General features: G+C 41.3%; 1 protein-coding gene across 8 annotated transcripts in view; it reads left to right on the top strand.

Annotated features, from left to right (window-relative positions):
- Positions 1 to 23783, top strand: part of CDKL5 (cyclin dependent kinase like 5) — a 482089-nt gene that overhangs the window by 196032 nt on the left and 262274 nt on the right. For all 8 annotated transcript variants that reach the window (XM_073565893.1, XM_073565896.1, XM_073565898.1 and 5 more), the window contains one exon: positions 641 to 675. In XM_073565893.1, coding sequence (XP_073421994.1) covers positions 641 to 675 — 35 coding nt within the window. The remainder of the gene's footprint in view (positions 1 to 640; positions 676 to 23783) is intronic.

Genomic DNA, 23783 nt, shown 5'->3' with positions numbered 1-23783 from the left:
TCTCTTGCCACCTTTGCTGTTACGGTATGGCATCTACTTGCTAGGCTTTGACTTCTGGCTACAACTTGACTCTGGACATCCGGTCTCTACGTGCACTGCGGGCTTTTAGGATGTGTGCTCTGCCCACATGCTTGCTATAAGGTCGACATCTTATGGGCTTAGTCGTCCTGGGGTTTCATCGAGGAACAGTGAGCAGTGGAGGTAAGCGGTGATGTATTCATTGTTTGTTTGCTTTTTCTACATCTTATGTTTATTATGCCCAGAGGTCTCTCCAGTCGCAAGAGTATTAGGAGTATTATTCACCAAGCATAAATTTACTGCAACTTGAAATTTGCAGTAAATTTCCCGATTTGGCAATTTGGCGAATTCAAATCTCTTTAGATCTGCTGATCTCTAGGAATACAAGTTGTACATTTATTCACATTTTTCCAGTAGGTATAACAGAGGCACAGAACAACAAAATACAAGTATTTACTCAAGCAGACTTGTCAGGAGAGCTGGCAGGTCCTCTGCAGGCTGCACAGTATGAGAATTATGGTAATGGAGTAGATAAATGCATTCCAGTGACTCATAATCTTGATTTGCCAGAATGAAGGAATGTACACAATATCTGTAACTAGTTCTCTTTTTTTACCTCTAGGTGCTTATGGAGTGGTGCTTAAATGTCGACACAAGGTGAGAACAATTGTTTGCATTGTTTTATGCCGATAGGAGAGCCATATTCTATGGCTAAATTCTGTGCTGTGAATACAAAGTAGGCCTTGCAAACTGCCATAGTATTGATTTAAAATATTTAAATAGGACCGGTCACTTGCTCAAAATAATTTAGTTAAATACCTTGTAAAAATCCATGATTTCCCCTGATTTTGCTTCTTGTTTCCTTTCTGTGCGCTCCATTGCGGAGATATTCACATTTGTTTCTTCTGGAGCTCATTATGTGAAATCTCTGATTGTAGTGCAACAGGACATTTCTTCAGAGTCTTTGGAGGTGTGCGCTTTCACCTCTCCCTCCCAGATGTTGCCATTCACAGCTCATCTGATGATCTATCAGTCTGCTGAGCTGTGATTAACCGCATCTGGGAGGAAGGGGTGAAAGAACCTGTCCCCAGAGAAGTTGATCTACCAGCAGAGATGAGGTAGGGAGGGTTATTTGGTAATGGGAAGCGAAAAGAGACCCCTTAGGGAGATCTAAGAACTGAATACAAGAATAATATCTGGCAGGGAGCAAAGGCGTTGAAATCTTTTTAAAATGTATATATACTGCGTCATGCCATTATACAAAGTTGTATGGACCACATGACTAAAGATTTTAAGCAATGTCTTCTTTACAATAATTACTGTGGCGCTTTGGAAACAGATTTTGTAAGGAAAGTTTTCCTCTATCCTGGGTGCTTTTTGTGTAGCATACATGTAGATTATGAGACCTCTGTGGATTTCACAAGTTCACTGGGGCAGTACTATGCTTTATACTCGCCTTTTTCTTTTGTACATGGCTTACCCTTGGGTTGCGATTTAATATCCTATGTGCCATCGTTGATTTTCCCACCTTCCTGGATGTTGGAATAAAACACATTACTATATATCATATCTATTTTCAGGTCGTAGGCTGTGTCACTGTTATTACTAGCACCATGACCTGTGACATAACTAATTACACGCACTGCCCACTTGGCAGCTTCCTTGGAAACTTATAATGACCAACAACAAGGGGCAAATTGCTTTTCAGGTATTGGCTACAGAAACTGATTACATCTTTGCTCCACGTAGAACTGGACTTAATTGTGATGGAAAGGAAGAGATGCACGTACATTAGTTAATAGATGCCAAGGCTGGCCCCTGCTCTCTGGTCTTTCTGTAATTATTGCCACGTGGCACTTATATGTAACAGGTATCCACCAGATACACTTGCTGTATTCTGATATATTGATGCTTTCTCTAGTGTATTTGTGCTAATGTGTGCCTTGTCAAGGTATTTTTTACCTACAAGTGAATGGTAATGTAACCTTTTCCAGGGAAGACTGGTGTCTACAGGGACGGAAAGTCAGTCACATCTCTCCAGCCCAATGTGAAAGGCATAGACCTCAATCAGAGCGTTCTGCAGCTTCTGTTATGTTCACCTTGAAAGGCGGCATAGTCTGAAGATGAAAATACCAACGGCATAGAGAGGATTTCATCAGACTTGATGCCAGTTTCATAATACCTCTTATTTTAGCTTCTTAATTATTTAAAGGGAACCTGTCACCATGAAAACGCTGTCCTCTCTGTGGCACCATGAAATAGAGTAGGTGGAGCTGAGTAGATTGATATATAGTTATGTGAAAAAATAGTCAGTATAATCTGTGTTTTAATCATTTAAACTTCTGATCTCTCTGGGATTCTTGGTCCAGTGGGCGGACCTATCAGTGACTGACAGCCACCTCTGTATGCACACTTATACAAAGAAAGCTGTCAGTCACTGATGGGGTCGCCCTCTGGGCCGAAAATCCCTGACAGATCAGAAGTTTTAATTATAAAACCCAGGTGATACTGGATATTTTGTCACATAACTACTGTATGTATCAATCTACTCCGCTCATTCTGCTCTATAGCATGGTGCCTGTAGGCTGGACTCATGGTGACAGATTCAGTTTAATGCATTGTACTTTTCATGCTTTTTGTAAATAAAATAGCGCAGACTATTCCCCATTATAATGGACCTGTCAGCTCTCCAGACATGTCTGTTATTCCTCCTGGAAATTTAGAAATACATTGTACTGTACCCTTGTCAAATTGTCAAGATTGGACTACTCTGATTGGACAAACTGTCACGCCCTCCGCGAATAACCAAAAAGTTATCAAATTATTCATAAATTTCTAAGAGGAATAATAGAGGAACAACAATATCAAACTGTAAGGCAAGGCTTCCCCAATTGTTATAGTAAGTGGAATTTCTTAATAAAACAAACAGGTGAGCAGAAAAATTCCCTGTAAGGGCTCATTCAAATGTCTATGCAAATCAGTAATCACTAATGCACGCTCTTGCCGTGAGTCTCCCGACCTGAGCATGACGGCTTCATGTCTTCAGGTACGGCAGGTTCTTCTTCTGCGCTTCTTACTGCAGCTTTCCATACAGACTGCACAACTCTCTGTTATCAAAATGGCCGCTTAGGGAAGAACATGTGACCAGACAAACCATCAACCTCCACCAATTGAAAAATACAGCTGTTTTGCAATTAGAAGCTGATGGACAGATATGCTCCCTGGTCAGAACCTGCAATACTTTATATATTAGTGAGTGCCCCAAAATCATGTCCCCAACACACCTGCTATAATACAGTTTAAGCTTACATACACCATAGCCATGTTTATTCATCTACGTTTTCCACAATTTCTGACAATTTCTCCTAGTACAGTTCCCTCTCAGGATCACTACTACAATCCAATACTAGAGACAATGATTTCAGCTTCTTTTTCTTTCAGCACTTTCCCAGTGGCGCAGAAGTTTTCATGCACCTGATTAGTATTTGGTAGAATTGTCTTTATAATGTCTAGCTTGGGTCACTCGCTTCGGGCAGACTTCCACAAGCTTGTCACAGTAGGTTGCTGGAATTTTGGCCCATTCGTCCTAGCAGAACTGGTGTAAGTCAGGTTCTTAGGCTTCCTTGCTCGCACATGCTAAGCCAAACCTGCACACAAATTTTCTATGGGATTGAGATCATGGCTTTGTGATGACTCTATCACCTTCACTTTGTTGTTCTTAGGTCATTTTACCACATCTTTGAATTTATACTTGAAATCATTGACCATTAGCCCTGTTTCAGACATCAGTTTTTTCTGTCAGTCTAAATCTGCCAAAATAGCGGAAAACGGATCCGCAGGCAGACTGACAGAAACGGGGGTCAGCGGATCGGCGGATGTACGGATCCGCTGATGGTAAAAATTTTTAGGAACCGCGCCTGGGGAAAAAAGGAAAAAAAAATAAAAAATTAATAGCGCCGGATGTAGTGGTATCCGGAAGAGCATGTGCAATGAGCGATCATCTCACAGGATGTGGGTGAGCGCGCGATGTGAGACCATGAGGGAGGAGATCGCGCAATGAGAGACCATGAGGGAGGAGATCGCGCGATGAGAGACAATGAGGGAGGAGATCGCGCGATGAGAGACGAGGGAGGAGATCGCGTGATGAGAGACGGTGTGAGAGATGTGACTGGAGATCGGGCGGCAGGTAGGCGGAGAGCCAGACAGAACTGTGGGTTAAACCCGTACACAAACACAAAATAGCGGATCCGGGCGCAGAAAAAACGTTGCAGGGTCCGTCCGGTCAGGTCAGCGGATGCCAAAATATTGGCGGATCCGCAGACATGTGGATGCTACGGACGGCCATCAGTCAAAATCCGCCGATAATGAAAGTGAATGGGGAAAAAAATGGATCCGCCAAGAAAAATGGCGGATCCATTTTTTTCTCCAAAATGGCGGATTTTGACTGATGGTGACAAACGGATGTGTGAAACAGGCCTTAGACCCATCTTAGCCGTGGCTTTAACTTTTTGGCTGATGTCTTGAGATGTATCTTCAATATCTTCCCATAATTGTCCTTCCTTATAATGCCATTTATGTTGTCCCTCAGTCCCTCCTGCCACAACATGATGATATGATGTTGCCAACCCTGAGCTTCACGTTTGCGATGGAGTTCTTTAGTCTGGAATACTCTCCCTTTTTCCACCATCTATAATGATGGTCATTATGGCCAATCTGTTAAAATTTTGTTTGTTTAGACCAAAGAACATTTCTGCAGAAAGCTAGAGCGTTGTCATCATGTGCAGTTGCAGACTATATCCTGGCTTTTCTTTATGGCAGCTTTGGAGTAGTGGTTTCTTCCTTGCTGAATTGGCTTTCAGGTCATGTTGTATTAAGACAGGTTTTACTGATTTTATTGATACCTTTGTCCCTCTTTGCTCCAGCATCTTCACAAGGACTATTGCTGTTGTTCTTGGATTGATTTGACTTGCGAGTGCGATGCGAGAAACTCAGGCATCGTACTCGGAAGTGTGACCCTGGCCTAATTGTAACCAAATCGTAGCAGGAATGCAACAGCATTAGTTCTTGATTCATTTTCTGTATAATTTCTGTTAATAAACTTTGTTTTTGTCCGTTTTGAGAAATGGTTAGAAAATATATTTGTTGTATATTATTTGTATTTCCAATTAGACTGGGTAATACTGGGTTAATGATTTACCAGTCCTCTGGCTAATTTTGTTCTTACCCGCACGCCTCTGCAGGTTTCATGTGGAATGAAGCACATGCAGTAACCTGTGAATATTTCATGAAGGTAATCAATGGGGGTGTAGCGAAGGTTTGTTAATGGCGCGGTCTTAATATTGACATTACACGCAATGCTGTGAGCCTTCCTGCTGAGACAGCAACGTGTGTACATCAATAGAACCGATCAAGCCTGTGACCCAGACTCCTCTTCATTACTAGATGTGACTAAAGTAGAACTTTGCATCAGCAATGAGCTCACTGACTTACAGGTCTGGTAAATGCTTTGGGGCTGATAGTGACAGATTACACCAATTTCGGCAAACTAGTGCTGCTGCTGCAAAATGACACTCGCGACTTTCCCTGCCTTTACGTGCATAGCTAGACTGACCCACCTGAATAAGAGCTGATTAATGGTCCCTGTTCCTGATACTATTAGGCTAGAGTCACACCAGCGTATTGTCTCTCATCTGGGAGAATTGGGCTGATTATGCTCATCACACTCTGAGCAGATCAGAGTTTGATTAGCGTGTGATCTCATTTTCTCGTATACGTAGAAGATGGAAAGCAAAATTTCTCCATCTTGTCCATTGTGTCAGTCTGTGAAAATTGGATGTCATCCGAGTGCAGTCACATGCATTGACAATCATGGTCAAGTGCGATTCGAATATCTCATGCAAATCAAGCATGCGCACGGCCACCTGGAATAACATTGGTCTGAGTGTGGTCCAATGTTTTGTCATGTTTTGGACCAAAAATAATTTTGTTGCACCTGCCCTTAAGGTACTGTAGAAGGAAATCCTTTTCAGAGATGACTTTGTACTCCAGCTCTCGTCATTCGAGTTTATTTCTTATGGGTGGAATCCCAAATAACCAATGAAACCTTTTTAATAACATGGGTGCAATGATGAGAGCAAAGATTATCAAGAAATTTAAAAGTGAATGTGTCTGTTTTATATGTGCACATATGAACTTTTGGATGCTAATGTTATTAAACCTGTTATGAATGAGTCACCGTAGGAGGCAAAAACAGAAATACTGGCTAAGTCCAGAAAACCAGAGAAGTTGGCAGCTATCGGATTGCAGACCCCTGAACCTATCAACAAAAACTAGCAGTAGCCGTGGGGGGTTCCTACGGTGCCCTAGACCCCTCGATCACAGCCGGAGAACTAGATAGCCTAAAGACAGAAAGTGAAATCTAAACTGCCCCAGAGCAGACCCCAAAGCAATAGGCAGCCCCCAACATATAATGACGGTGAAGCAAGATGAAAAAACACACAGATAGAAAGATAGGCTGAGCAAATGATGGGGCCCAAGCTAACTAAATAGAACAGAATAGAAAAGCTGCTGTCTGCAATCCGCCAAAACCCTATCAAAAACAAGAGCCAACAGGCTGATAGGGAAAAAGGCCCTGAAGACGCTAGGCTTCAAAAGACTATCAGTACTCAGGTATTTTCTGAAGACAGAGCAAAAAGGAATTCAGCTCACCCCAGCAGGGAATGTCAGAAATCCAGAAAAACAATGCAAAACAAAACCAAAACACAAATGCAAAAAGCAGAGCAGAAAACTTAGCTTTTGAGGAGCAGGAATCAGACTGGTCTCCAAGAATCCCTCAGAGAAATCACCCGCAAGGCAGAAGGGCGTCGGCTGACTTATATCCAGTCAGCAATTTCAGTCACCCAGTCATCATCATTCAGCTCAGGTGCTTGGTAATCAGCCTCACTACCTTCCTTCACCAGAAGAGGGAGTTCATCAGACCTCAATGGTGAAGGGGAAAATGAACTCACAACATAAACCCTTCAGACGCTCATTTTGAGATTCCAATATTCTATATTCTGTGGTGTGTAAAATATGTAGTACCATGGAAGCTTTCCGAATTGTTTGCTGCTTCAAGTAAGGGGGATTGTTATTTTACTTTTATACTCTTCTTATCCAAAATTTGTTATGTACCTGTATTAAATAGTAATTTATAAGAATGGTTCTTCTGAAGCAGAAAACAGGACCAGTTCTGTTCTGTGTCAGTCCCAGTTGTTTCAAAGTGAAAAATGACCGGCAACATCAGACATGGCCAGTGGGCAAGAGAGGTGCTATTTCCGGAGAAAAGTAGCCAAACATTCAAGCCTGTGATTGTGGATTAAGTATTCAGCCCTTTGGATTTGTCCTTCTCCAGCAGTACATAAAAGACAAACCCTCACTTGATTTGGAACGAGTCTTTGTTAATGCTCATTAAAAATGTATATTAATGCCCCATGGCAAATTAAATATGAAAAGGCACACATATATACAGTGGCATGTAAAAGTTTGGGCACACCTGGTCAAACTCACTGTTATTGTGAAAAATTAAGCTAAAGTTAAAGATGACACATTTCCTTTGTATTTGAGGCAAAAAAAAAAGTGTTGCCATTTTCTACATTTTAAAAATTACAAAAACAGATAATGGGCAGACGCAAAAGCTTGGGTGCCCTGCATGATTAGTACCTCGCACCCTTTTGCAAGTATCACAGCTTGTAAACGCTTTTGTAGATTCTACAGGATGATGGGGAAGGAGACAGTAGGTCAGGGGTTGCAGTAGCTTCGATGGTGTTGAGGTGGCAGCATGGTCATTGCAGGATGTAAGCTTTCTTGAAGAGATGGGTTTTCATCTGAAGGATCTGAATGTTGTGGATAATCGGACGTGTTGGGGCACACAATTACAAAGGATACTCTGTAGAAGTCTTGGAGACGATTGAGTGAGGAACAAATAAGTGTGGAGGCGAAAAGGAGGTCTTGGGAGGACCAGAGATTACGTGAGTGACGATATCAGGAAATTAGTTTGTAGATATATGGAGGAGAGGTTATGGATGGTTTGTAGGTCAGCGTTAGGAGAGAGATTAGTCGGGCAGCAGAGTTAAGTACTGAGTGGAGAGGTGCATGAGGGTTAGAAGGAAGGCCACAAGGGAGGATGTTACAGTAGTCGAGGCAGGAGATGATTAGGGCATGTACAAGCATTTTAGTAGATTGAGGGTTGAGGAAAGGATGGATTCTGGAAATATTTTTGAGCTGGTGGTGACAGAAGGTGGCGAGAGCTTAGATGTGCGGTTTGAAGGACATAGTATAGTCAAGGGTTACTCTGAGGCAGTAGATTTTTGCTACTGGGGAAAATGTGATGTCATTTACTGTGATCGTTAGATCAGGTAGGGAAGATAATGCAAGATGAAGGAAAGATAATTACTTTTTATACATTCTTCCTTGGGAAATTCTTCCAGTTCTGTGAGATACCTGGGTCGTCTTGCATGCACTGCTCTTTTGAGGTCTAGCCACAGATTTTCAATAATGTTCAGATCAGGGGACTGTAAGGGCCATTGTAAAACCTTCAGGTTGCGCCTTTTGAGGTAGTCTATTGTTATTTTGAGGTGTGTTTAGCTTCATTATCCATTTGTAGAAGCCATCCTTTTTTCAACTTCTGATTTTTACAGATGGTGTTATGTTTGCATGAAGAATTTGTTGAAATTTCATGGAATCCTTTATTCCCTCTACATGTGAAATGTTTCCCATGCCATTGGCTGCAACACAACCCCAAAGCAAGATTGAACCACCTTCATGCTTAATGGTTGGGGAGGTGTACTTTTCTGGCTTGTTCAGATGTTCTTTTGCATACTTTTGACTCTGAATTTTATGGTGAGGCAACACAGGAGAGAAAAAAGCTGATGACTCTTCAATGAAGGCCGTATTTGTGCAGGTTTATGTGATCAGTAGAACAATGTACTACAACTCCAGAGTCTGCAAAATTTTTCTGAAGGTCTTTTGCAGTCAAGTGTGGGTTCTGATTTACCTCTCTAGCAATTCCTGCATGCAGATCTCACTGAAATTTTGCATGGTCTTCCAGACCTTATGTTGACCTCCACTGTTCCTGTTAATTGCCATTTCTTATTTACATTACGAACTGAAGGAAGGACAACTTGAAAATGCTTTGCCATCTTCTTATAGACCTCTGCTTTGTGGGCCTCCACCATTTTCATTTTCAGAGTGCTAGGCAGATGCTTAGAAGAACCCATGGCTGCTATTTTTTTGGCACAGTTAGAGGAGACTGGGTTTTTACAAAGCCGAGGAATTTTCATCACCTGACCTTTCCTAACAATGACGGTGAACAAGCAATTAACCCTACCAGGCTAATTAAGGTCTGAAACCTCAAATCTCCAAGGGTGCCCAAACTTTTGCATCTGCCCATTTTTCTTTATGTAATTTTAAAAGCTTAAAAAAATGGCATTTTTTTTTACCTAAAATACAAAGGAAATGTGTCATATTTAACTTTAACCCTTTTAGAGATCATTTCATCTTGAACTAACTTAACTGTTAAATATAACAGTAATTTTGACCATGGGTGCCCAAACTTTGACATGCCACTTGTAAGGTAGCGCTGTCATTCGGGTAGGGGACACTCGCTGGGCAGCCAATAAATCACATCCGGCACAGGTTTCTTAACATAACTCCAACAGTCCATGTGGTTTATTAGGCATCATAAACCAGGAACAGCAACAGAAAGTTCATATAAACAGCATAGCGTCCTTGACAGAGCTTCACTCTGCTTATCCTGTGGTCACACAGGTTGTGCAATGTCCAGTACACAGGCTCCTCAGCCTCAGAGTTATATCTCCTGTCCGGGTTTACCTCATAGCTGTTTCTCAGTGCAGACATACATTCCCTCCAGGGTACTCTCACACACATGTCTCACGTGTCCAGGAAGGCAGACTCATCTTCCTTCAGTCGGTCTCACGTCAGCCCAGACGAGACCTTTCATACGGAACAACCGGGTCCCAACATTCACTCATGTGACCTACCCTGGCCACCTTATATGGTCCGTAGCCACGCCCCCTGGATCACATGGCTATGACCTCATCACAGGTCCTTCACTCATTCACACTCACATAGTCTTTACTATAGGCGTTTTTAAACACACCCCTGGGTGGATTTGTAGGTAGCTCTCCCTAACACATTGGCATGAAAGATCAGCTCTGCTGATCAGCACATAATCAAGCCTTCATCTCAAGGCCACCCACCTTGAGATACATTACGATCATTCAGCATCCTACTCCAATCAGGACACTGGAAATGCTTATACGCCTGTCCTGGGACACCCACACAGCGCCCTCTAGCGGACACAGTGGTCACTACACCTCAGACTGTATAATACAGGTAGAGGGAATCTCTTCAATACTTGATACAAAATATATCATATGTAATTTTAAAAAAGGGGGGTAAGTGGCTTTCCAGTTATACACTAATATATGCTTTTATTTTTAAATATACCTGTTCAATAAAATATGTTTGTACTACGTGATACACAATTTCCCGTTTACTGGTCACGTCTAATCAGTCAGAAGAGATATCGTCTAACTCGCATGTAAAGCGCCAAGCAACAATAAATGGTGCTATAATAATAAAAAATGATAACTACATAATAGACGAATTTGTATTATGTAATGGATATTATTCTTGTATCCTTATTTATTTGTGCAGTGTACAGATATATTTTATTGCACAGCTACGTTAAAAAAATAAAAGCATATTCAAGTATATAACTGAAGAGCATTTTATTATTCCTATTTTTTTACTTTTTTGTGCCAAGATGTATTTGGGTAGGAGGGTACTACCAATATAACAAGTGCACTCAAATAAGGATAGTAAATGCAAGTGTATCTTGCAACATATGTGAATAAAACTTCTGAGAGTAATACGATGTGTTTATATACCTAAGATCACTCTTTCCATGATTCTCTCTTATACATTTAGCAATGTTTTAGTATATCAAGTGTTCACGTGACTATGACGCTGTTGTCTATCTGGCAGCCGCGTCGTTGGTCACAATGCTCTGTCATTTATACAGAACTCACTTGCACTCATTTTGCCGTGACGCCTCTGTCAGTGCGATGGCCACGTCATTGGCCACATCTGTCTGAGATGGTTTAGTGAATCCTGCATTGAACAGGGGGTTGTACAGGATCATCCTTGAGGTCCCTTCCAACTCTAACATTCTGTGATACAATCCTTACACGGACACATCATTGGTCACATATCCACTTCATCAAGGATACTTGTTGCGGTCATGTGACTGTGACGCGATCGCCCATGTGATGGCCACGTTATTCATCACATGGTAATTTTATCTCCAAACCACCAATGTATATACTGCATTCCATTTACATCATTACTGGCATGGTCACGTGAACAGCCCACTGTCAGCCACATGACTAATAGTGTGATTGACATTTTTTTTTACTATTTACTTATTATATCATGATAGCATGCCATTTTCCTCTAGGAACTTGAGTGACGAACTCTGTTGCATTAATTTTTTTCATCCTTTCATTGATCAGTGGGTGGGCCACCTGCGGATGGCATCTGACATCACTTCTGCCCTCCAGATAATATTACGCCATTTTTTTCACATGTGTGTCAAACTACCTATGATCTTTGATTGGTCTATATTACTATCATTATTATTATTATTGAGTAGAAGCACCCTTTTGAGCTAGTACAGCCATGAGTCTTCTTGTGAATGATGCAACAAGTTTTTCACACCTGGATTTAGGGATCCTTTCCAGTTTCGTCAGGTTGGATGGTGAATGTTGGTGGACAGCCATTTTCAGGTCTTTCCAGAGATGCTCAATTGGGTTTAGGTCTGGGCTCTGTCTGGGCCATTAAAGAATGGTCATGGAGTTGTTCTGAAGCCACTCCTTTGTTATTTTAGGTGTGTGTTTAGGGTCATTGTCTTGTTGGAAGGTGAACCTTCGGCCAAGTCTGATGTCATGAGTGTCAAGAGGTTTTCATCCAGGATATCTCTGTACTTGGCCGCATTCATGTTTCCTTCAATTGCAACCAGTCATCCTGTCCCTGCAGCTGAAAAACACCTCAATACCATGATGCTGCCACCAACATGTTTCACTGTTGGAATTGTATTGGGCAGGTGATGAGCAGTGCCTGGTTTTCTCTACACATACCTCCTAAAATTATTACCAAAAAGTTCTATCTTCTTATCATCAGACCAGGGAACCTTATTTCTCATAGTCTGGGAGTCCTTCGTTTGTCTGGCACTGAGGAGAGGCTTCTATCGGGCAACTCTGCCATAAAGGCCCAACTGGTGAAGGGCTGCAGTGATAGTTGACTTTGTGGAACTTTCTCCCATCTCCCTACTGCATCTATGGAGCTCAGCCACAGTGATCTTGGGGTTCTTCTTTACCTTTCTCACCAAGGCTCTTCTCCCACGATTGCTCAGTTTGGCTTGACGCCCAGGTGTAGGAAGACTTCTGGTGCTCCCAAACTTCTTCCATTTAAGTATTATGGAGGCCACTGTGCTCTTAGGAACCTTGAGTACTGCAGAAACTCCTTTATAACCTTGGCCAGATGTGTGCCTTGCCACAGTTCTGTCTCTGAGCTCCTTGGCCAGTTCCTTTGACCTCATAATTCTCATTTGGTGTGACATGCGCTGTGAGGTCTTATATAGACAGGTGTGGGCCTTTACAAATCAAGTCCTATCAGTTTAATTAAACACAGCTGGACTCCAATGAAGGAGTAGAACCATCTCAAGGAGGATCACAAGGAAATGGACAGCATGTGACTTATATATAAGTGTCTGAGCAAAGGAGGGTCGGAATACTTACGACCATGTGATATTTCAGTTTTTCTTTTTTAATAAATTTGCAAAAATATCTATATTTCTGTTTTTTTTCAGTCAAGATGGGGTGCAGAGTGCACATTAATGAGAAAAAAATGAACTTTTTTGAATTTACCAAATGGCTGCAATGAAACAAAGAGTGAAAAATTTAAAGGGGTCTGAATACTTTCTGTACCAGTTGTATATATGGTATTTAGTGCCTAGTATTAAGTCTGTATATGTATCATGTTGTAAACATAGTGTTCTGCTCACCAGCTTTGATTATCCTGTGTTCTACCACTTTAAACTTTTTAACTACGGTATATTTAATAAGTTATTTTTTATTGAGTATATTGTTATCTTGCACTTGTTCTTTATAGATTCTCCGCTAATTTGTTGTGTTAATTGGAAAATTTACTTTGTGCCCTTGATATTTATATAGGTTTATAGAAATATTAGATTGGAGTATGTTGTCCTTCCTAGATGTGACTAATATGAGGGAGTAACTAGCATGTCAAATATTCTGGGACACCCTTTGACATTGGTTGATTACTATTTGACATAATTATAAACTAGAGCCATTCTTTTTAAGACCACCATACACATTGCACTAAAGTCAACGAAACACGCCACTGTATTGGCAGCATTGTCCGACTGTCTTATGTCCATGAGGGCTCCCAATGTTCATCCCACAGATGTCGGGAAAAGAAGAATTGGTTGGTTGGAAATCCCACAGCTGATCCTAGAGAGAAGCCATGGTCAGAGGCTCTCTCATACAGAACTCAGGATGTTCGGCTGTGCGTTCCTGATTACAGTACAGTAGAGATACATAGTTATTTATTGTATATATGGGTCCTTACAAGAACCCTTACCCTTCATCTACTGTTGTCATGTGTTATATTGTAAGCACCACTCCTGTGGGGTTTTTTTCTTGCAGCACTGGAATGGTGCTACTAATCTTCGCTCCATGCCCCTTGAATTATACTTTCCAGCCTCCATTTTCTTCTCCTATCATCGCCGCTTTGGTCGTCTTCTAATAGTTGTGACCTGCCGGATCGCTCCATTGTTTGCTGGCCGAGGTGGAGGTCATTTCTCTATGCAAGTCTGAGTGGAGGTATGAGGCTCTCATAGACCTACATAGCTTGTGACTGTTGCCTCGTACCTTCCGGACATTCAGGAGCTGTGGTCACAAGGTGGCGGATTGGGACGGGAAAAGCAGAAAACGGCGGCTGGTAAGTATATTACTACTAAAGTGCTAGCGTGTGTCGTACAGTAAAGGGTGTTTTACTGGAGGGGATATATGTTTCTCCCAGCAGATTAATGTTTGGCCGGGTTTTTCCCTAAAGACAGGACCTGCGATGTCAGGGTCACGTGATCAGCCCATGTGATGTCTATCTCACTGGTGGGAGGGGTTGGACCCTATGTAATGGAGGTTGGTAATTGCCACAGTGTGAGTGTGTTTCTGGAAGCTACAGGAACTTGGCTGCACTCAGCCTGAAACTTGTATACAGGATCCCCATGCTGCAGGACTATAGCAGCAAGACTCGGAAGAACCCCGGGAATGGCACCTGGCGGATGCCGCAGGACCTGGCAGCCGCTTAGTTAAGCCCGTCCTGTGCAAGAGGTGAGTCTGGGACCAGTGGTTCTCCAAGCTGGAGTATGTGTATGGTTTTTCCTTATGTTCTGTTAACCTGCTGATTACTAAGTGAAATAAACCACTGAAACTGGACTTTATGCCTGTGTTGCCTCGTTACTGCCGCCCTGCTATTACCTACCAGAGCAAATCCCTACACGTGGTGATTTAAGAAGAGATTGAACCAATTCTGTGATGTCCTGGAAGGACAATGTATCGAGTTGATTTACTGTATGTCAAAGGCTTTTAGTCTAGGATTTATTTTATATACACCCATCCAAAAATGGCTGCGTTATCATTTGTATACGAGTTTGTGTCCAATAACGTGCTGTTGTAGATTTTCGAGCCCGTACCCTAATATTTCTCTGAATCTGTTTCTATAGTAACTGTCTGGGATTGTCACCAAGTTTAATGTTGCTAAATGTTTTCATACGATTATCCTGCATTATTCATGTCTAAAGAAGAAAATACTATAAAATACATTTCTGAATAAATTGTAGCTCGCTCAAAAATAGAAGGGTTTTCTCATCTAGGGGCTTGTGCATATTAAATGACTCGCTTGTGTCATTATGTCACCCAAAAACACACCACCAACACAATTACACCACATTGACGAATGCTTTACTTAAAACACAATATAGGAGCAATAGTACTAGCTTAAGAGGCCACTGCAACTGCACCTACAAAAGAAAGAAGATACTGGACAGTTCCCAATACCTGTAGAAGGTATCATAGGTAACTGTTTTGTGTTTTAAGCCACGTGACTCGGTCAGTATTTGGTCAGTATTTAACGTCAGTATTTGTAAGCCAAAACCAGGAATGGGTGAAAAATGCAGAAGTGGTGACAAGTTTCTACTATACTCCTCCTGTAATTGTTCCACTCCTGGTTTTGACTTATAAATACTCATGTAAAATACTGACCAAATACTGATAGTGTGAACATGGCCTTAAGAGGATTTGCTAATGAAAACAACCCATTTTTTAAAAAGGGTGCCGTGGTGGTCAGCTGATTAGAGGTGATCCTGCTTTATTGACTTAAAGTGGGGAGGTTTAGCATTACATGCCAGTCAGTCAAGTAAGCATATACAGTTGTGTGAAAAAGTGTTTGCCCCTTCCTGATTTCCTATTCTTTTGCATGTTTGTCACACTTAAATGTTTCAGATCACCAAACAAATGTAAATATTAGAGAAATATAACACAAGCAATCACAAAATGTCGTTTTTAAAAGAAGGTCTTTATTAAGGGAAAACAAATACAAACCTACCGGGTCCTGTGTGAACAAGTGATTGCCCCCTAAACCTAATAGCTGGTTGGACCACCCTTAGCAGCAACAACTGCAATCAAGCGTTTGCGATAACTGGCAATGAGTCTTTACAATGCTTTGGAGTAGTTTTGGCCCATTGATCTCTGCAGAATTGTTGTAATTCAGCCACATCGGAGGGTTTCTGAGCATGAACCGCCTTTTTAAGGTCATGCCACAGCATCTCAATCCGATTAAGGTCAGTACCTTGACTAGGCCACTCCACAGTCTTAATTTTGATTTTCTTATGCCATTCAGAGGTAGACTTGTTGGTGTGTTTTGGATCATTGTCCTGCTGCATAACCCAAGTGCACTTCAGCTTGATTTCACGAACAGATGGCCTGACGTTCTCCTTCAGGATTTTTTTGTAGACAGCAGAATTCATGGTTCCATTTACCAGAGGAAGTCTTCCAGGTCCTGAAGCTGCAAAACAGCCCTAGACCACTCTACCACTACCATATTTGTATATATGGTAAGATGTTACTTCTACACCATGGGACATACACCTTCCAAAAAAGTTCAACTTTTGTCTCGTCAGTCCACAGAGTATTCTCCCAAAAGCCTTGGGAATCATCAAGATGTTTTCTGGCAAAACTGAAATAAGCCTTTATGTTCTTAGTACTCAGCAGTGATTTTCATCTTGGTACTCTGCCATCCAGGCCATTTTTGCCCAGTCTCTTTCTTATGCTGGAGTCATGAACGCTGACCTTAAGTGAGGCAAGTGAGGCCTGCAGCTCTTTGGATGTTGTTGTGGGGTCTTTTGTGACTTCTTGCTTGAATGAGGTATCGCTGCGTTCTTGGGGTAATTTTAGTCGGCCGGCCACTCCTAGTAATGTTCACCACTGTTCCATATTTTCGACATTTGTGGATAATGGCCTTACTGTGGTTTGCTGGAGTCTCAAAGCTTTAGAAATGTCTTTAGAACCTTTTTCCAGACTGATACATCTCAATTACTTTGTTTCTTATTTGTTCCAGAATTTCTTTGGATTGCGGCATGTCTAGATTTAAGGAACTTTTGGTCTACTTCATTTTCAGGCAGATCCTATTTAAGTGATTTTTTGATTGAGAACATGTATAGCAGTATAACAAGGCCTGGATGTGGCTAGGGAATTTGAACTCCGTTCCCAAAGATGTGATTGTGATATACCACAGTTAATTTGTTTTGGGGGGGGGGGCAATCACTTTTTCACACAGGGCCCTGTAGGTTTGGATTTTTTTTTTTAATAATAAAGACCTTTATTTAAAAACTGCATTTTGTGTTTACTTGTGTTATCTTTGTCTAATATTTAAATTTGTTTAGTGATCTGAAACATTTGTGTGACAAAGATGCAAAATAGGAAAACAGGAAGGGGGAAAACACTTTTTCACACATCTGTATATATTTAATATTTGATCCAGACCGTTCACCGTGTGAACACTGCCATATGTGGATTATTTTCTCTGCACTGGTGTACCATACGGCCAATCCCTGATTGTAGGCTGGCTGTTTCATTTGGTATTTATGCACCTGTGCAGCTGCCATTTTACTTGGGTCTGCTGCACCCTGTATTGGTGCAGATGCATTTAGGCCTGTCTGGTTTTTTTCACCATTTTTATGATGGTCGGACCAGCTAGAGCACCACCCACAGCTAAGACACCACCAGCCCAAAATTTAAAGGAATGCATGATGATGCATTCAATAGAGGCAGCAGAAGGGCCGTGGCTGAGCCCACTGAGCCAAAAACCCTACCCACCCTGAAGCACCGAGGAAATTGAAATTTATCATGATGATTCAACGAAAACTAGGCTGCAGATTTTTACCCTAAAGGTATGTATTAAATCAGTATGATGGTGCCATTCTGCCCATACCTTTAGTTTACCATGGATGATCCTAATGACAGGTTCTCTTTAAAATTGTTAATGATTCGTCCAGCAATTTTGATTCCTTCGTCTTTTCCGGCAAGTGTAGACTTCCTGAAAGTAGCTTCTACATATAAATTGAAGAGATATGGTTACAGGATGCAGACTTGTTTGACCCCTCACTCTAATTTTTAAATATGTCGCTGTGTTCTGTTCGGACTGTTGCTTGGTCAATGTAAAGGTTCCTTGTGACACTGATCAGATGGCTCAGCACACCCATATCCTTCATGACATTTCAAAGTTTCTGATGATCAACACAGTCAAAGGTTTTGCTGTAGTCGATAAAGCAAAAATAGATCTCCTAGTTGTTTTCTTTATCTGTTCCATTATCCATCTAATGTTAGCAATCACATATCTTGATCCTGTGCCTTTTCTGAATTCTGTTTGTTCCTCTGGCAGCTCTTTGTCAAAGTAAGGCTGTAACTGTCTTTGTAGGACGTTCAGTAGTACTTTTCTGACATTAGTTATGAGCACAATTGTCCGATAGTTTCCAACACCTCCTTTCTTTGGAATAAGAGCACCGATCTTGTCCAGTCCTTGGGCGATTTACAAGTTGTTTATGTCTGTTGACTCAGGTGTGTGATGACATCAACTGCTGCTTCAGATGACTTTGGAGTTCTATTGGAATATTGTCACATCCAGGCGCTTTGTTGTTTGACTGAAACTTTATCACAACAACGATTACATCTTTCAGGATGTTCAGCTCTCTATCATGTTCAGTATCAGATTCTTCACATATTACTAAGTCGTTCTTGTAGAGGTGTTCCATATACTCTTTCCATATTTCCTTGATCTTTTCTAGCTCAACTAGTTTGTTCAAAAAGAAGGAGAAACAACGGAGTGCTCCGTAATACACAGCCAATCAGCGTTCGGTCATGTGGTTGACACGTGACTGGCTACCGGAGGTACATAAAGGTCCTGTTTGTGAAGCAATATAAACTTCCCCTTGAAAAAGCACAGCGTAACAGCAGCGAAACGTGCATCGGGTTCGTGTACTACCTTATCGGGGTGTGCCTCAATTGGTAAGATGTCCCTCATTTACAATTTTATGCATCAATGTGATGCTTTTACTTTGTAGTGCATTGTGACTGCTTTTTGAGCTTGGCATTTCTCCTTTCTTTTCCCATATCTGTAACATTGTTTTGTTTGTAATAGAAACTGAATACTGGGATAAAATATATATACAACTTACAATTGTTGCAAGACTTTTTGATATGGGGATTTAAGGGAAGGTGCGCCAAAACATTAGGGATTTTCTCCAATTTTGACTTTTTGAAAAGAGAAATTTAATGGTTATATAATTGAGTGCCACCTACTGGTGTCCTTAAACTGCACTTTAAACACATGTATATCTTGTTTTATATTGTGTATGTGTTCTAATAAAGATTTTTGGTACATCTTTTTTATTAAAACACTACGTTGTTTCTCCTTCTTTTTGAACATGCTATTGTTGGAGTGGTTTAGTAGGGGTTAAGGTAAACCCACTTGGCCAACTAATTAAAATGAGTCTGAGCTTTTGTGTATAGCTCAACTAGTTTGTTGCTGTTGGCGTCTTTCAACATGCCCACTCTTGGTTGAAACTTTTACTGTATCTCTTTGATCTTTAGGTATGACCTCCTGGTCTAGCCCCCATATCTTCACTTTCTATCTCTGGAGATATTGTTTGGTAATAAAGTTCTTTGTCTACTCAAATGGCTTTAGTCTTTTACTGATGTTGTCTGTGTCCTGCTTATTTCCTTTTGGTTTTGACACTTGTATTTCTTTGATGAGCTTTAGGGTCTCTTCTGTTAACCATGGCAATGTGGGGCTCTCTTCTGCCTCTTGTTTAATGTCCTACTGGCTTCTTAAGTAATAATAGTCTTTGTATGTTAGTTTTGTTTTTCATCCACGTCCAGTTATGTAAATTGATTTTGCAGACCTTTATAAAAAAAAAAACTTAAGGTATGTTGGGCAAATCGAAGTTGTAAGCGGTCTGTTGTCTAGTTCTATTGCGCAGCTTAACTCCAATCTTTGATGTCAAACATTCATGATCAGTTCCACAGTCAGCTCCTGGCATTGTTTTCATGGTAATGATCGACGTCCTCCACACAGGCAGATCTCACCAGCGACATAGCAGGGGTCGCTACTTACCTGTCAGACGAGGCGATCCTGACGTCCTCCCGCCCGCGTCCACGCGTCGCTCGTCGGCGCCACAGGAAGCCCAGCAGGAAGCGCCGACGAGAAATGGTCCAGGACGTTCTCGCGCGACCAGTGATGAGCAGCGGGGGAGCCGGTCGGAGGTAAGTATCAGACATAGCGATATCGCTAGCAATATCGCTGCTACGTCACAAAATCGGTGACGTTACAGTGATATTGCTAGCAATATCGCTATGTGTAACGGGGGCTTAACACATACAGTCATGGCCAAAAGTATTAACTCCCTTGACATTGTTCCAGAGAGTGAAGTATTCCTCCCAGAAAATTATTGCAACTAGACATGTCTTGTTATATACGTTTATTTCCTTTTTGTGTATTGGAACGACACAAAAAAACTTGAGAAAAAAGGCAAATTGGACATAATTTCACACAAAACTCAAAAATGGGCCAGAAATAAATATGTGTATAACAAAACAGGTCTAATTGCAATAATGTTTTGGAAGAAATTATTTATTTTCTGGAACAATTTCAAGGGTGCCAACACTTTTGGAAATTATTGTATGTAGTCAGTCTTATTCTTATAGACCCCATTTGGTGATATCCATGTGTAGAGTCTCTGTTTGTGATTTTTGAAAAAGCTGTTCAGGATGGACAGATGATTTGTCATACAAAAGTCAATTAATCTTCCTCCAGCCTCGTTTTATTCACTAAGTCCAAAGTTTCCAATAACTGTCATGTTTACCATGGCCCACTTTGACATTCAAGTCTTCCAAGATGAGTAAGTCTTGTTTTAGCGTGTTGATTCCCTTTTGAGCTATATCATAGAATAGTTCAACGTCCTTCTCCTCAGCATCTGTTGTTGCTGAGTGCACTTATATAACTGTGAAGTGGATAGGCGCTCCTTGTAGATGTATCGAGATGACTCTATTGCTGACTGCATTGCACTTCATTCAGTGTCGGCCAATCTACTGTTGAGAATAAAAGAAACACCGTTTCATCTTCAGTTATCATTACCAGAATAGTAGAGCTAATTTTGTTTGACAGGAAATGTCCAGATTGATTCCATGTTAATTCCCTAATTCTGAGTAAGTCGAGTCCTAGCCTGTCCATTATGGCTTTCACTGTGTCTAGTTTACCTTGGTTCATGGTTCGTGCATTCCAACTTTATGATGTCTCTGTAGCTTTTGATCTCTGCCTTTTGACCAGCAACATCAGCACCATGACCTTGCAACTTTGATCAATCTGGGCACATCATGATCATTGATCATACACAGGTCAACCATCGGCTGTTCCCCAGTAGCTTGTGCCTTCCAAACTAGGTGTGCATCTTCCAGCACTATATCAAATTTCTTTAGCTGTACTCTCAAGTTTTCTTGATATAATATGGAAGTGATTACCAGGACTTTCTTCCGTGCAGTAACGTGGCACCCGCGAAGGTGCCACACTGAATCAACATTGTATGTTGTCAATACAAACCGCCTCATACAACATCCTGATGCTGAATCTGGTGCTGGGCAGTATGCTTGATCTGGCACCTCAGTTGAAACCTTTCCACCTGGGGGTGCCATGATGGCAAAATACACTGCCAACAGCATAGCTTTCAACATCGCTGATGCATGCAAATATTCAATACACACAAAGATATGAGAGACGGGAATTATAAGTCTAAAAAAGCTCCAGTGACCAGTGTGAAAACTGCAAGATTACTAATTTAGTTTTTAAATAAAAATCGTGATATGAACAAAATAAAAAATTGTATTTTCTTTTTAAATACATGTAATGCAAAAATCTGATTTAAACAATAGGCATTTTCTTGCTTCCCATTAAAGTAGTGAGTTGTCATGGTACAAGCCTTTCTTTTAGCGGGTTTGAGAGATTACAGGCATTTGGCTCTCCTGTAATCACCCAGTGTGAAATACTGGCACATAATAGTTTTTTCTGCTTTAAATTTGTGAAGTACACACTGGCATATTATAGATTTTCTACTTAGGATTTAGCTAATGTCTGGTAGGACTTGCCTTTTGAGCAAGCGCTAGGTCAGTGCATTTTTGTGGCCTTTTTTCCGCATTGACCACATACAGACATGACTTTGTGTGAACAATGTTTAAAATCATTTATAATTTCCATGACCTTAGAAAGTATTTTTTTCTTTTTACAGAGGCCACTCACTGTATTAATCTATTAACCCAGCAGGTTAGAATCTACCGCTACTTCTTACTACATAATTTCTCAGCTACTGGTTTTATTTAACCCGAGATTGTCTGTACAAATATATTTTCTTATTTTCTGCAAGACACTACCAGTTATTGTGCAAAATTATGTATCGTATTGCAATCCTGTGCTGAAAATGATAATAAGTATGACACTTTTTTCTCTTCTGCAGTAAGATTGGACATTATGGATATTCCAGGATATCATGATTCGGGGACAGCGTAAATTTGCTGCAAAGAGCGTCTCTCTCTCTCTTTCTCTATAGGACTTGTGACCTTGAATAATATGATTGATTTTAAGTGGTACATGGAAAAATGTCTACTTATTAGCAGCTTCTCGGAGCAATACTACATGGAGCTCCATCAGTGAACCCAACCATAAGCCAATCACCCGCATCTGCTCCAGCTATGACTGCTTAAGTCACTAGAGGTCAAGGCATTCACTCTGGAGCGGTAGTGATGCTAAAGAAGATATTGTAGCCAGTGTCTCTGGATAGCGCAGCCAGGAATTAGTCTAGCTGAAACCTGTGGCCACTCAGTCGATTAATGGGTGTGTGTACTATCCAGCAGTCCAGCAGGTGTAATCACCCCCCTGCTATCACCTATGGGTCAGCAACACACCCTATATATAACTCCCACTATCCTGCATTAGTAGCCAGGTATTGTGCATGGAAGCACCCTGGACTGGTGTTTGCTTGTTGTCCAATTCCTGATACAGACACTACATGTACTTTGACTTCGTCTGATTCTGTTCTCCACACCTTCGTTACCTAGGCCTGATCAACCAGTCTCTGATTGCTTACCTCCCATCTGACTCCAGCTATCTCTCTGACTATGGCTTTTGATTTCTATTTCTCTTCCTTGACCTGTCACTTTAGTTACTGACTTGGCCACCTAGATTTTTCTTGCCTCAGACTCGCTCCGCCAGTCAGCAGCAACCCCTGGTAGCAAATCAGCGGACTCCAATGTAAGTCCAGATCCTTGTGTAGCAGTTTAAGAGTGAAGGCCTATGCTTCCTCTGAGATCTGCTGGATAGAGTTGCTAGTGTCAAGTTGGTCCAACTCGAGGTATCTTTTATTAGCCAATGGCCCCTGGCAGTTATAACAGTTGGTAGGTATTCCAAAGTCACAGGGATGCAAGCTTCTTAGGAACACTACAAATAGATGAGAGATTTGGTACTAATCTTACCCCATGATTGGTACAGTTTTTCTTATTGTACATAAATATGTATTGTACATGGGATACATTTTTAGTTGTTCTTGAACTTTTGTTGTAGTGTTAATTTTCTTTCTAGAAATTGCCTGTAAGAAAAAAAAAATTTATAAAGCTTCATTAATTTTTTATGTTAGCACAACTGTTAAGAACGACGGAACGCACTAAATAAAAATAAATAATAAAGTGTGTTTGCCACTCGGGGTCCACCGTGCAGTAGGTGTTACACCACTGCTAGGTAATGACAGAGGAGCAATATGGCGGTATAATGCGCACGGGTTCAACTTCACCCGAAGTGCGCAGAGCGGGCTCTGTTCACACACAGAGGCGCCGCAACATAAACATACAAAAAGGCTGAGCCTGTTAGTGTCACAGGCCTCAGGTAAATGCACACACGATATCAGGTCACAGGAGCAGGACCTAAGACAGAGGAGCTGCGTCCGTCTAGACCAATCGTGTGTGCTACTGCGAGCGCCAAGAAGGACTGCAACTGCAGCGCGGCGTAGGACACTGCCGCTCGACGAC

Source organism: Dendrobates tinctorius, unplaced genomic scaffold, assembly GCF_039654945.1.
Source record: "Dendrobates tinctorius isolate UK_male_01 unplaced genomic scaffold, ASM3965494v1 ptg000016l, whole genome shotgun sequence".
Classification (NCBI taxonomy): Eukaryota; Metazoa; Chordata; class Amphibia; order Anura; family Dendrobatidae; genus Dendrobates; species Dendrobates tinctorius.
The sequence above is the reverse complement of the archived record's forward strand: the minus strand, read 5'-3'. Positions and strand labels throughout refer to the sequence as shown.